At 43.1% G+C, this 13875-nt stretch overlaps 1 protein-coding gene across 1 annotated transcript in view; it reads left to right on the top strand.

The window, feature by feature from the left end:
- The first annotated feature begins 266 nt into the window (after positions 1–266).
- The window catches only part of cspg4ba (chondroitin sulfate proteoglycan 4ba), a 91966-nt gene continuing 78357 nt past the window's right edge, over positions 267–13875 (top strand). The window contains exon 1 of the mRNA XM_055634126.1: positions 267–953. Coding sequence (XP_055490101.1) covers positions 875–953 — 79 coding nt within the window. The 5' untranslated portion in view covers positions 267–874. The remainder of the gene's footprint in view (positions 954–13875) is intronic.

The following is a 13875-nucleotide window of genomic DNA, read 5'->3' as shown; positions in this document are numbered from 1 at the left end:
TCTTGGTAGATTAAAGAGACTGTTGGTTTTAAAAGACACTAAAACAGACTGCAGACAATTTAAGTTATGACATTCCCCGCCCCATCAGTTTTGGCTGGGCTCCATGCTGACCAGAGGCACAGATTATAGACACAAAATGCTGGAGTAACTCAGCGAGACAGGCAGCATCTCTGGAGAGAAGGAATGGGTGACGTTTCCTATTGGGACCCTTCCTCAGGGGAGAGGGGGACATAGAGATATGGACCGGTAAGATGTGAAATGACCGAACAGCATAGACAACATGGGTTATGAAACTGGCAAATACATCCTGTTACAAAAACATCGCAAATGATAAATGATTGAAGAGAGAGAGGGTGGTCTCTCAGCCTGAAAAAGGGTCTGGACCCAAAACGTCACCGAATTCTTCTATCTAGAGATGCTGCTTATCCCGCTGTTACTCCACATTTTGTGTCCATTTGTCAAGTGTTTCATTGTCATAAGTCACAGATAGAACAATGAAATTCTTACGCATGATCTTTCTTATATGATTAAGGAAATGTTGAATGGTTCATTGTTAGCTGAGGGGAAGGTGACAACGAGGCTTACAGCAGCAACATGAAGCAGGAGGACAGGGAAACTAGTCGGCAAGGGAGCAAGGGTTGCTTGCAGTTGGAGACTGACGGGAGAGAGAGAGAGGGGGTTGCTTGCAGTTGGAGACTGACGGGCACAGATGAGGCGGGTCTGTAGCAGCAGATGCGTGAGACGTGATTTGACGCCGTGCGCCTGTGTGTTGGCGGAGCAGGTACGGCGCGAACGCAGTGCCTGGAGTTTCATTTAACAAGGACTGCCACCCAACATGTAACAAAGCAAGTGTGGAGGCAGTTTGCAACCAAGTATGGACTTTTCGGGAAAGTTAAGACACACTTTCTTACTCTTGGGGACGTTTCTATCTACGGCTGGGCTTGCTCTCGGGGGTAAGTTTTGCAACTTTAAAGTAATTAGAACTACTTTTCTCGGGGGAATAATGCAGGCTTGTTTCCATCAACTTTTGGCCATTCAACTCTTCTCCCCTTAATGTTTTCTCATTTGCGATGTGTTTTTTTTTCAGAGTGTGTTTGGCAGTTTTAGAACCCGCGTTGTTGCCTTTTCCATACTGTGCAAATTCCTTGCAATAAGAGTTAAAAGTGAACTTACTGTCAATTGTTTGTTATCTATAGATTCAAAAGGGCTTGGGCCATATGGGGTTAAAACGTCGAGGTTTTTAACCATTTAAAAACGGCAGAATTAATTGAAATATTTATTACCATACCTTGTCATTTGTTTGCACTATTTATTGAAAATATAAGTACAGTAAGAGCATGTTTATTCAAAATCTTTTTTTTGTATTGTTTAATGAAGCATGTAGTTTTGCAAGTGTGCATTCAAACGGATAAATGATTGGGAATGTTTGAGTCTTCCACTCCAATAAATTTGCCACACAAATCCCTGTCAAGGACATGACAGCACTTGCCCTGCAGTTAACTGTAATGTCATTAGTTTTAAGTACTAGCTATGCAGGCATTTGGTTGTCACTAGAGTTACTACTTTTTGTTTTTTCATCATTTATTTATTGGGCATACCCTGTACATATACAAAGTAGCATCAGGATTCTTGATGTGGAGGTTGATATTTGGGGCAATTTACTTGTCATTTCTATTTTTTCAGCAAACTGGAGGTCAATTTCTGAAAGGTGCATGTTATAATGGAGCATGCCTTCTTCACACATAGCAGATGATGAGTAAAATCAGGATTCTTGACAAGTGGAGATTAGCATTTGGAGTAATTTGCTGTCACTCTAGCGTTTCACAGCTGGCTGCGGGATTGGATTGCCACTGATCCTGCCAATCTTTCAGTTCAATGGTTCACTGGTGCGAGGTGCAAACGCACAGTGAAATTCTTCTTTTACAAACAGTCCAGTAGAGTATTGCCATACCTAAGTACATCTCTGATTAACAAATTGTACATAAATGCAAGAGGCGCCAAAATGTTTTTGCGCCAATTTCAAATTCCTGTCCACGCTCTAGGTATTATGAGGGGTGCCCGTTCCAGGCAAGCCCCAGGTTATTGCAGGCCTCCAGCATTGCCTTCCTTGGACGTACGGGTTGAACTGCAAACCGATGTCTCTCTCCTCGCCTGTCCACCTTTTTATCACGTGTCAAACCTTTCGCAAGATGCTGTTTTAAAAAAATATATATCATTTTACTTGAGTCATTGACCAAGACAGATTTTGAAGAATCATCAAGCAATTTTGCAAATTTTTTAGTTTAGTTTAGAGATCCTGCACCGACCATCACTCCCCGCACATTAACACTATCCTACACACACTAGGGCCAATTTTTGCATTTACCAAGCCAATTTACCTACATACCTGTACATTGTGCATGTGTGGGAGGAAACCAAAGATCTCGGAGAAAACCTACACAGATCACGTGGAGAACATACATACTCCAATGTTATATCTTAATTTTAATTTACGTATTCTATTCAATACATGCCGTCCTCACCACAAATTTATACTAATGTAGAAATTGGTCATTGTGTACTACCATCCTGCTGTCTTTCAAGATACCAGACATTTTAAAAAACAGAAAGAACTGGAAAGGCTCAGCAAATTAGGCATCATGTGTGGAAAGTGAAAGAGTTCACCTTTCCAGTTGGAGACCAACTGCCAGAACCATGAGAGAGGGGAAAAATAAGGTAATTTTAAATTGTGGAGGGAGGGGTAGATAGGTCAAAGGGAATATCCATAATTGGCCAAATGGGTTAATCTGGCAGTTATATGATGATTGTTATGATTCATTGTTATGTGTTAATATCAGGATTGTGGATCAGGCTGCACAGAGGGAGAAAGGAAAAACAAAGCCAAATCACAGACATGTCTTGCAGCAATAACGGCCAAGTCTGATGCAGGCAGAAAAGGGAGTTATCTAAAGTTAGAGTTCATTGTTGTGTCCCACGGGCTCCAGTCTCCTCAGAGGGAAGGTGAGGTGCTGTTCCTTGAACTGTTCCTCAAACTGTTTAGGAGGCCACAGGCAAAGAGGACGGTGGGAATTGGATGGAGATTTAAAGTGGCAGATGGAGTACAGATGCTTCGTAAAGTGATTCCTATGCAATTTCCTTCAGCAACAAGATTCCTCGATAATGGCCTAGTATGGCATTTTCAACTCGCAAGAACAGGAGGCTGCAGAGAGTGATGGGCTCAGCCCAATCCATCATGGGCATAGCCTCCTGCTCCATCGACAGCATCTACATGAGGTGCGATGGAAGTAAAGATGCTGATCCCCTGTTTAAATCACTGCATCAGTGTAACAAGTCCATATGTTCTTGGAGCTGAATTAGGACCTTTTGGCCCATCAATTCTACTCTGCCATGCAATGTTAGCTGATTTTCCTTTCCCTCTCAACCTCATTCTCCTGGAATGGTTGGGTACTACGTTTTAATATTTTTGTGAAATGTGTTCTTGGAAATGGATTTCACGGTTAGGGACCTGATATTTTCACATGATTAAGGGGACAAATAGATATTAAAAACTCAACCATATTTATTAGCACATTTAGGAACAAAAGGCAATGGGAAAGAAAGTGATTAATGTACTGTTGCGTGAGGCTTTGAAATTGATTGCATGGAGTCTAATCAATAATCAGTCCTACAGCCTTTCCAACTAATTACACATTATATCGGAAGGTCTCTAGTCTGGGCTCTTACCAGGGGTCATCTAGTGGAGGCAGAGTTTGCAACTTTGGATGCCACCATGTAGCTAATAGTGTATCGCTTGCTGCTTGAGCACCACAATGAGTTTCAAAGCGTACACAATCAATAACCCACATTACGAGTTCATCTGACATACATGTTTGTCCTGCCGGGGTAACCCACAATCCCGACATACAATCAACCAGACAACCGAGTTGCTTCCATATTTCTACATCTCGTTCAGGAGAGTTCTCCTGTAATCTAATGATGTCTTGGATAGTTGGCATTGGCTTTTCTGGGGAGGCTTGTCTTTTTCTACACGTATAGTGTGCCACATCATTTTAGGTACAACCACCCTGCACTCCCGGGACATTTCTTTAGCTGTTTGGCCAGCACGACAATCTCCTATATCTACTGAGGTTTGGCCCTTAGTATGAGCACTACATTTCATAACGGAAATTTGTTCTGGCAACATTAAGGCTTGTAACAAGTAGAGATGCTACAAAACTTACCTTCAGCGGCGCTGCAGTTCTGTCACTAGCCATGTGATTAAAGTTAATAATGCCTTACTTTTGATGAAATTCAGCGAACAAACGCGATAATTCCCGATATTTTGGACCTTTAAATCTCCACGGCAAATGTCTGCTAAGCACTTCCGCTGTTTTTCCACCTTCAGTTCCCTCTTGTAATTACCTTACTTTCTATCTTTCTTTTTGCCTGAAAATTTAGGTCGCTGTGCTTCACGGTCACCCCGACTAGCACAGAAAATTTCACCTCAAATATCGGCCGTTTTCCATGTTTTTAACGGGTGGGAAAGTGCGTGTTTTCCCATTCACTATAACATGTACTCCAGTTGAGATTTTCGGTCACGTGGGTGCGGATCTACGCTCCAGTGACCTTTCGTGAAATCACCCTATTGGCATACTTGCCCTTGGAATCCGGACAGTCTCTGGGTTTTGTCAGATTTAGGAAGATTTTAAATGGACTACATAGATGACATGGATGCCCCTATGGCCACTAAAAAGGTGCATCTTCCCACAACTTGTAGTCATAAAACAGGTTCCTCATCAATGTTGCACCCGTTCACCACTAAATTGGCCAGTCAGTTCTGGGAAAACAGATGATTCTGGGAGAAGTTGCATGCCCCTCCTGTCCTCAATTTCCTTGCCAACCTCCACTTTGCTCGTGCGGATAGCCCCCTCCTCCTTGTTTTTGTGATGGGCATTCCCTGCTCCAATGACCATACCCGCCAGAGCTAACGCAACGGACTGGACCCAATGCTCTGCTCACTCTTAAAATGCGGCTTTGGGGGAACGTAGGGTTGGCTGTAAGCGGGGGTACATGGTCCGCTGGGGTAACCTGTACACCTGTCTCCATGTCTCTCCACCCATCCTGGCACACAGTACTGGGTTCCGCTTGGTAATTGCTGGTATCTGGAACAACTCTCGGTCCCTCCTATTTCATTACATACTCCGTTTTTGCTTTAACCTGGGGCTGATTCTCCTGTCTGTTACTATCCGTCCAATGGTACCTAATAGCACGGGCCATTTGACTCGGACTATTTGCAGACCAGTCCTTATTATTAGTGTTTATTGCCTCTGCAACAGTGGCTGGCAGACAGTTTATTAAAATAGCACAATACTGGGGTGAGTTTTTTTCACACAGAGAATTGTGAGTCTGTGGAATTCTCTGCCTCGGAGGGCGGTGGAGGCCGGTTCTCTGGATAATTTCAAGAGAGAGCTAGAAAGGGCTCTTAAAGATAGTGGAGTCAGGAGATATGGGGTGAAGGCAGGAACGGGGTACTGATTGGGGATGATCAGCCATGATCACATTGAATGGCTGTGCTGGCTCGAAGGGCCAAATGGCCTACCTAACCTATTGTCTATTGAGTTTGCACCATTATGATAATTAGCATCCTCTGAATAGTCTATATACATCTCCGAAAATCTTTCCAAAAATTCTTCTGCCCCTCTCTCCGGGGTCTAATATCCAAAATGTTGGAGATATCGATGGGTTTCTGCAGAGTGGTAGTATGAGCAGATGGGATTGCATCCTCCCATGTCGTCCTCTGGGCAGGTTAGCTGGTGCATCATGAGTTGGGGATCCCAAGTTAACTAAGAATCTTGCATGTTTTATTGGGGTTAAAACTTGTTGCACTGGAGCCCACAAATCTCTTGAATCGGCATGATATACTTGTATGGTAGTTCGGAGGTAGTCTATAAATGAGGCCGATTACTTCTCTCTATCAGGCATCCGGCTCAGTATGGCCATCATCTCATTCGGTTTCCAAGGGGAATAAACACCTATGGTTTGGGCGTTACTGGCGCCAATTGCATTTGCTGGATTACAAGCGAGGTTAGACATTTCTCTAACCGGGAATTGGCAGCGAGCGGGTCGTCACTCAACTATCTTGTCTGTCCCTGCCTCGGGCTCAGCTCCAGATTCCCAGGGGCTCAAATCAGTCTCAGAATCCTCGTTCTCGGTTATGAGAGGAAGGCAATAATTTTCAAAGGACTGGTCCCGTTCTCTCGGTCTACGCTTTACCCTTCTTGGTTTAGGGGGTTCCTGAACTCGTAGCATGAGTATACATTTTATAGTTTTACTCTTAGTTCTGAACACAACCGGGGCGTCTGTTAATGTCGGGGCCGTTGGGGTCAGGAAATTCTGAGTTAGTGCTGTTGCAAGGGATGCGGGTGGTGCTGTGGGATCAATATCTGCATAAGGTTGGGGTTGTAGATGGGTCCTAATACGGACACTTTCCCAATCTATTAAATACTAATTGTCTCCCTCTTCTAAGCCAAAGCCAACCATTGGATCACATAATCCTTTTTTCTTATCTATTTCTCACCCATCCTGGGACTGTTTGGACTCCCGTTCCTTATAAGCACAAGTACATTCTCTTTTCAATGTATCCATAGGTTTGACCAATCTTCTTTCTGTAAGCACTATCCCCAGTTTCAGAGCTGTTTCTTGCCAATTTGCTAACATTACGGCTTCTTTCTGTTATCTCGGCGCTTGATAATGTTGTCTCCAGAGACAAATATGCTCCATAGCAGCCATATTTTTACTATACTTCTAAATTATCTTCTCTATGTATTTCACACCTTCCAGGGTCACTGTCTCGATCCAGTCACTCGAGCCCTCAGCAGCCTCATGCAAACAGAACAGAAGAAATGACAACCGACACGCCCCAACGAATCGATCACCCTCTTATACCCCAAACTGTGGCGGGGAAACTAATGGCGCAAAAATACAGGGGGAGGCAACCCCTACAAACCAATCACAAATTCAATGCATAGAAACAAAGTAAAAACATCTTCAGGAGCCCAGACTTAGTGGCAATAGGTGGGTCACATGGGTAGATGTTTCTTGAAACTTCTTTAGAGGTCCAAAGAAAATATTTGGCCAGGTAAGGTTTAGAAGGATATGCGTCAAAAACACAGGCAGGTGTAAATGAGGCACATCTTGATTGATGTGGGCTGAAGGGCCTGTTTCCAAGCTGTATGACTCTATAGAGAGGTAGATTTTGTGTGCGATAGGTTGCGGTGGCAGTAAGATTTATCACATTGCCTTCAGGTACAAGTTTATTGTTGATATGCACCAATCTTATTTTATCATCTGTTAAATGTGCTCCTTCATGCCTTTCATCTTTTTAAATGCTTAATTTTGCAAACTGTGTTTAGACTGCAAACTTGTGGCTGGTTCTCCAGTTATGCTTCTGGTGGAGCAGAGGGACGGCAGCTTCGTGATCTGTGCAATTGTTCATGTGCAGACACTAGAACTTATTAATCAGTTTTAAAAACCTATAGCCTCTTAATTATTCCAGCCATGATATGGATCATTATATTGCTATCACTTTATAATTTTCATTCTCTGTTTCAATGAAATTGCTTGTGTACATTTGTTAATCATATTGCCAGGCTTTAGTGGAAAGAAAATCTGGGTTTATTTTACACTTTTATTTAGACCAGTTTTATACTGGGAGGTGTTATTTCAGAGGGTGCTCATTTACCAGATTACTGCGCAGTTGGCTTGTTATTTTTAGGGATTTGGGGATACAAATAGCTGCACTGATTCTTTTTGGTGATGTGTTAAATGAAAAGCCTTTATCTCCTAAAGAACTCAAATATTGATAACATACTTTCCATGGAGCCAGTCTGGAGTGGGTTCAAACTTCAAACAAAAGTAGAACAAAAGCACATACAGATTTTATGTAAGATCACTTCAACACCAAGCGGCAGCTGCATTCTTGTAGTGCCATTCCTTGAGTGAGCTATGGAATGAAGGGCCTCATAAGTTTGTAACAATGTAAGATTATTTGAAAAGCACAATAAGATTCCTGGTTATCTACGGCAATCTCTTTTTCTCTTAAAACATCCCTAACATTGGTTATTCATTTCATTGATTGTCAATGGGACTATTTGCAATTGGCTTATTATATATGCTGACATAAATGTTGCACTTTATTAGTTATGAGATGAATTAAACTGCAAATAAGATTTTTGGTACATAACTTAGAATTCATATACAGGTAGTAGAAATGTAAGTATGATGCCAGCAGCTGCAGTACATTATATTGCATGCAAAGTGAACCTTACAGTTGTTATTCTTTAGTCCTTGCATACGGAGGATAACAATTGTATTTGCGTTTTTCTAATAAAGCTCAAGATTTCCAAGACTACCAATAGGCTATGAGGTATTGGCAGAAAAGCCTCACTTCTATGTTGCTGCCTTGAGATGAATGCGAGAAGACTGCGCTTTTAATGTTATCATCCTCAGCTGTCAGTGCTAATATTCATGTTAATAAGAAGCAACATTTTAATGAACATAATTCACCCTAGTCAAATGCATTCCACAGACTTTATGGTCCATATCCCAACACCTAAACATGTGTTGTTTTATTGAGTATTTCATTATTCTTGTTATAATATTTGCTAACATCATCTGCAGTTTTCAGTGCACATTGGTTGAAGGAAGTGGGACGATAGTTATCGATGAAGAGTGTTGTGGCGGCTTTGGAGAGTGTAAAAAATGTCTCACCAGGATATTGCCTGGATTAGAGAAGATTAGCTATAAAGAGAGTGTGAACAAACTTAGATTGTTTTCTTTGGAAGGAGATGGGTGCATAGAAGCATATAAAATTATGAGAGGTATAAATAGTCGATTTTTTTTCCCCAAGGTGGAGTTGTCAAATGCTAGTAGACAGAGATTTAGGGTGAGATGCAATATGTTTAAAAGAGATTTGCAGGGTATTTCTTTTGCATCGAGAGTGGTAGGTGCCTGGAATACCATGTTGGGGAAGGTGGCGGAAGCAGATATGATAGTAACATTTAAGAGGCATTTGTTTAAGAAAGAACTGCAGATGCTGGAAAAATCGAAGGTAGACAAAAATGCTGTAGAAGGAATGGGAAGAAGAAAGGCAGTTACGAAGACGGTACGCTATGGGAGAGCTGGGTGTAAACTACCCAAGCGAAATATGAGGTGCTGCTCCTCAAATTTACGGTGGGACTCACTCCGGCTATGAAAGGGGCCCAGGAGAGAAAGGTCGGATTCGGACTGCGAGAGAGAGTTGAAGTGCTGAGCCACCGGGAGATCATGTTGGTTATTGCGAACCGAGTGAAGGTGTTCAAGCGAAGCGATCGCCAAGCCTACGCTTGGTCTCACCGATGTAGAGCAATTGACACCTAGAGCAGCGGATGCAATAGATGAGGTTGGAGGAGATGCAGGTGAACCTCTGCCTCACCTGGATAGACTGATTGGGTCCTTGGATTGAGTCGAGGGGGGAGGTAAAGCGACAAGTGTAGCATTTCCTGCGGTTGCAAGGGGAAGTACCAGGGGAGGGGGTGGTTTGGGTGGGAAGGGATGAATTGACCAGGGAGTTACGGAGGGAGCGGTCTCTGCGGAAAGCTGAAAGGGGAGGAGATGGGAAGATGTGGCCAATGGTGGGATCCCTTTGTAGGTGGCGAAAATGTCGGAGGATTATCTGTTGTATGTGACGGCTGGTAGGGTGGAAGGTGAGGACAAGGGGGACTCTGTCCTTGTTACGAGTGGGGGGGATGGGGAGTGAGATGGGAGCTACGGAAAATAGAGGAGACCCTGGTGCGAGCCTCATCTATAGTAGAAGAGGGGAACCCCCGTTCCCTAAAGAATGAGGACATTTCAGATGCCCTGGTCTGGAATACCTCATCCTGGTGCAGATGCGGCGTAGACGGAGGAGTTGGGAGTAGGGGATAGAGTCCTTACAGGAAGTAGAGTGGGAAGAAGTGTAGTCCAGATAGTCATGGGAGTCAGCGGGATGTAGTAGATGTCGGTCAGTTGTCTGTTACTTGCGATGGAGATGGTGAGGTCCAGAAATGGTAGGGAGATGTCGGAAATGGTCCAGGTGTATTTGAGTGTCCAATGGAAGTTCGTGGTGAAATGGATGAAGTCAGTGAGTTGTGTGTGGGTGCAGGAGGTAGCAGCAATGCAGTCGTCAATGTAGCGGAGGTAAAGCTCGGGGATAGGGCCACGGCACACTTCGAACAAGGATTGTTCGACGTACCCTACAAAGAGGCAGGCATAGCCTGGGTCCATGCGAATGCCCATAGCTACGCTTTGGATTTGGAGGAAATGGGAGGAGTCAAACAAAAAGTTGTTAAGGGTAAGGACCAACTCCACTAAGCGGAGGAGAGTAGGCGGGGATTACTTGGTTCTGCGCTTGAGGAAGAAAAGGAGGGCTTTAAAAGGAGGGGGATGGAGGTGTAGAGTGACTGGACATCCATGGTGAAGATGAGGGAGTGGGGGCCTGGAAAACGGAAGTCATGGAGGAGACGAAGAGTGTGTGAGGTGTCTTGGACAAAGTTAGGGAGGGATTTAACCAGGGGGGATAGGATAATGACAAGGAAACAATGGGTCTGAGATAAGTCGGGTTTGGTTTTGGGGAGAAGGTAGAATCGGGCAAGCAGAAACAATGGGTCTGCCTCGAGGGCAGTCGGGTTTGTAGATTTTTGGAGATGGTACACATAAAAGCTGGAGAAACTCAGCAGGTGCAGCAGCATCTATGGAGCGAAGGAAATAGGCAACGTTTCGGGCCGAAACCCTTCTTCAGACGGGTTTCGGCCCGAAACGTTGCCTATATGGCCTGGTGCGCGTCTGTGGGATCCTGGTCCAAGGATAAGTAGGAGGAGGTGTCTGAGAGGTGTCGACTGGCCTCAGGCCGGTAGAGATCAGCGCACCAGACTACCATGGCAACTACCATGGCAACTAACATGACATCTGAAATGTCCTCATTATTCAGGGAACGGGGGTTCCCCTCCTCCACCATAAGAGGCTCGCACCAGGGTCTCTTCCATACCCCGCAACACTAGGCCCCAGGCAGGTAGTCTCTTTCACCCCAGAGTTGTCGACTGGCTTCCCATCTCCCCCCATAGACTTCCGCAAAGACCGCTCCCTCCATCGGTACCACCCCCTAGAGAGATGCAACACTTGTCCCTTTACCTCCCCCCTCGACTCCGTTCAAGCCCAAGCAATCGTTCCAGGTGCGACAGAGGTTTACCTGCATCTCTTCCAACCTCATCTATTGCGTCCGCTGCTCTAGACTACCATGGCAACTCCGCTCGGTCCCTTGTCGGCAGGTTTGATCACACAGGCATTTAGACAGATACGTGAAAAGATAGGGGATGAGCTGGATATAGCCTATGAGCAGGCAGATATAATTCGTTTATAGAAAAAAGTAGATTTTCAAAGTCTACAGAGAGATTTATGCCAGTTGGAAGAGTGGGCTGAAAGATGGCAGGTGGAGTTTAATGCTGATAAGTGTGAGGTGCTACATCTTGGCAGGACAAATCAAAATAGGACATACATGGTAAATGGTAGGGAATTGAAGAATGCAGGTGAACAGAGGGATCTGGGAATAACTGTGCACAGTTCCCTGAAAGTAGAATCTCATGTAGATAGGGTGGTAAAGAAAACTTTTGGTGTGCTGGCCTTTATAAATCAGAGCTTTGAGTATAGAAGTTGGGATGTAATGTTAAAATTGTACAAGGCATTGGTGAGGCCAATTCTGGAGTATGGTGTACAATTTTGGCCGCCTAATTATAGGAAGGATGTCAACAAAATAGAGAGAGTACAGAGGAGATTTACTAGAATGTTGCCTGGGTTTCAGCAACTAAGTTACAGAGAAAGGTTGAACAAGTTAGGGCTTTATTCTTTGAAGCACGGAAGGTTAAGGGGGGACTTGATAGAGGTCTTTAAAATGATGAGAGGGATAGACAGAGTTGACGTGGATAAGATTTTCCCACTGAGAGTAGGGAAGATTCAAACAAGGGGACATGACTTGAGAATTAAGGGACTAAAGTTTAGGGGTAACATGAGGGGGAACTTCTTTACTCAGAGAGTGGTGGCTGCGTGGAATGAGCTTCCAGTGAAGGTGGTGGAGGCAGGTTCGTTTTTATCATTTAAAAATAAATTGGATAGTTATATGGACGGAAAAGGAATGGAGGGTTATGGTCTGAGCGCAGGTATATGGGACTAGGGGAGAATACGTGTTCGGCACGGACTAGAAGGGTCGCGATGGCTTGTTTCCGTGCTGTAATTGTTATATGGTTAATCATAGAAAACAATAGTTTGTGAATGAAGTAGAAATGTTTATCAATTTGAATTTATGCATGTTATTTTACTTTGGTTTAATTGAGTCATTGTATAGAACATTTGCATTTAACAGAAACATGGCAATTTAAAGAACTGCTGCAACTTAATTTTAAGGCTGAAATAAAAATTGTTTTACAGCTTATTACTTCATAGTAAGTATACTCTTTGCTTGAACATGTTGTGAATTATTTACATTCCAAGAGGAAAATATATATTTTCAGTCTATAGATTTATCTTTAACTTTTAGAGTCAAGTATATCATTTCATTGTAATTTAGAATATTATGTCTAGAGCTAGTACAGACCTGTGGAGAAATAAATGGACATACCTGTACATGGGCATTGTCTACACAGTAGAAATAGTTTGCTTTAATTATATGGATGCCTGGTGAGATTGCATCTAGAATATTGTGAACAGGGCTGGCATCTAAACCAAAGGAAGAATATACTTGTGCAAGAGAGAGAGTGCAGTGAAGGTTCACCTGAAATGGCAAGTGTCTCATGTAAAAAAGGTTGTCGCAGGTTTCACAGTCTTAAGCGCTCTGAAGTCCAAGTTACTGAATATATTGAAGACAGATTAATAGGTTGTTAGATTGAACAAAAACAAGGAATATAGGATTAGTACTGGAAAATTATGTCAAAATAACATACGAGCCATAATCTCATTTAAATGCAGAACAAGCATGGGAGTTAAAGTTCACACGTTGTAGGAGCAGAATTAGGCCATTCGGTCCATCGAGTCTACTCTGCCATTCAATCATAGCTGATAGATCTTTCCCTCTCAACCTCATTCCCCCATAACCTCTGACACCCATCGGGCCAACTCTTGCTTAAATTTCTAATGTTCAAGAGTCAATAGTGTTTTATTATCATACGCCCCGAAACAGAATGATGAGGAGGGACCTAATTGAAACTTATTGAACAGTGAAAGGCCTGGATAGAGGGATGTAGACAGGCTGTTTCCATTAGTGGGAGAGTCTAGGACCAGAGGTCATAGCCTCAGAATAGAAGGACGTTCCTTAGGGAAGTTGATGAGGAGGAATTTATTTATTCAGATGGTGGTGAATCTGTGGAATTTGTTACCACAGAAGGCTGTGGGGGCTGTCAATTGATATTTTTAAGGCAGATAGATAGACTCTTGAATAGTACACGGGTTATGGGGAGATGGCAGGAGAATGAGATTAAGGGGGAGAGTTAGATCAGCCATTATTAAATGGCAGAGTAGACTTTTTTTTTTCTTTTTTTAAATTTATTTATTAGAAGTACAATAAGTTACAGTAATACACACCACATATATCTTATTACATTTGTTGTACCCCTTCATTTTTTGAGCTTTAAGAAAGATAGAAATAAAGGAAGTAAGGAAAGTGAGAAAGAGTCATGATAGTGCGAGAGAGTGTTGGGGAAAAAAAGCCCATTAGAAAGAGAGTTAGAGAAGAAATTTAAGAAATAGACCCTAGAAAAGAGAGAAAGAAAGAGAAACAGTTGCTCTATTATAAAAAAAACTACGCAAAAAGGGATATACCAACCATATTTTTCA

This window comes from Leucoraja erinacea, chromosome 1 (assembly GCF_028641065.1).
Source record: "Leucoraja erinacea ecotype New England chromosome 1, Leri_hhj_1, whole genome shotgun sequence".
NCBI classification, from domain to species: Eukaryota; Metazoa; Chordata; class Chondrichthyes; order Rajiformes; family Rajidae; genus Leucoraja; species Leucoraja erinaceus.
The sequence above is the reverse complement of the archived record's forward strand: the minus strand, read 5'-3'. Positions and strand labels throughout refer to the sequence as shown.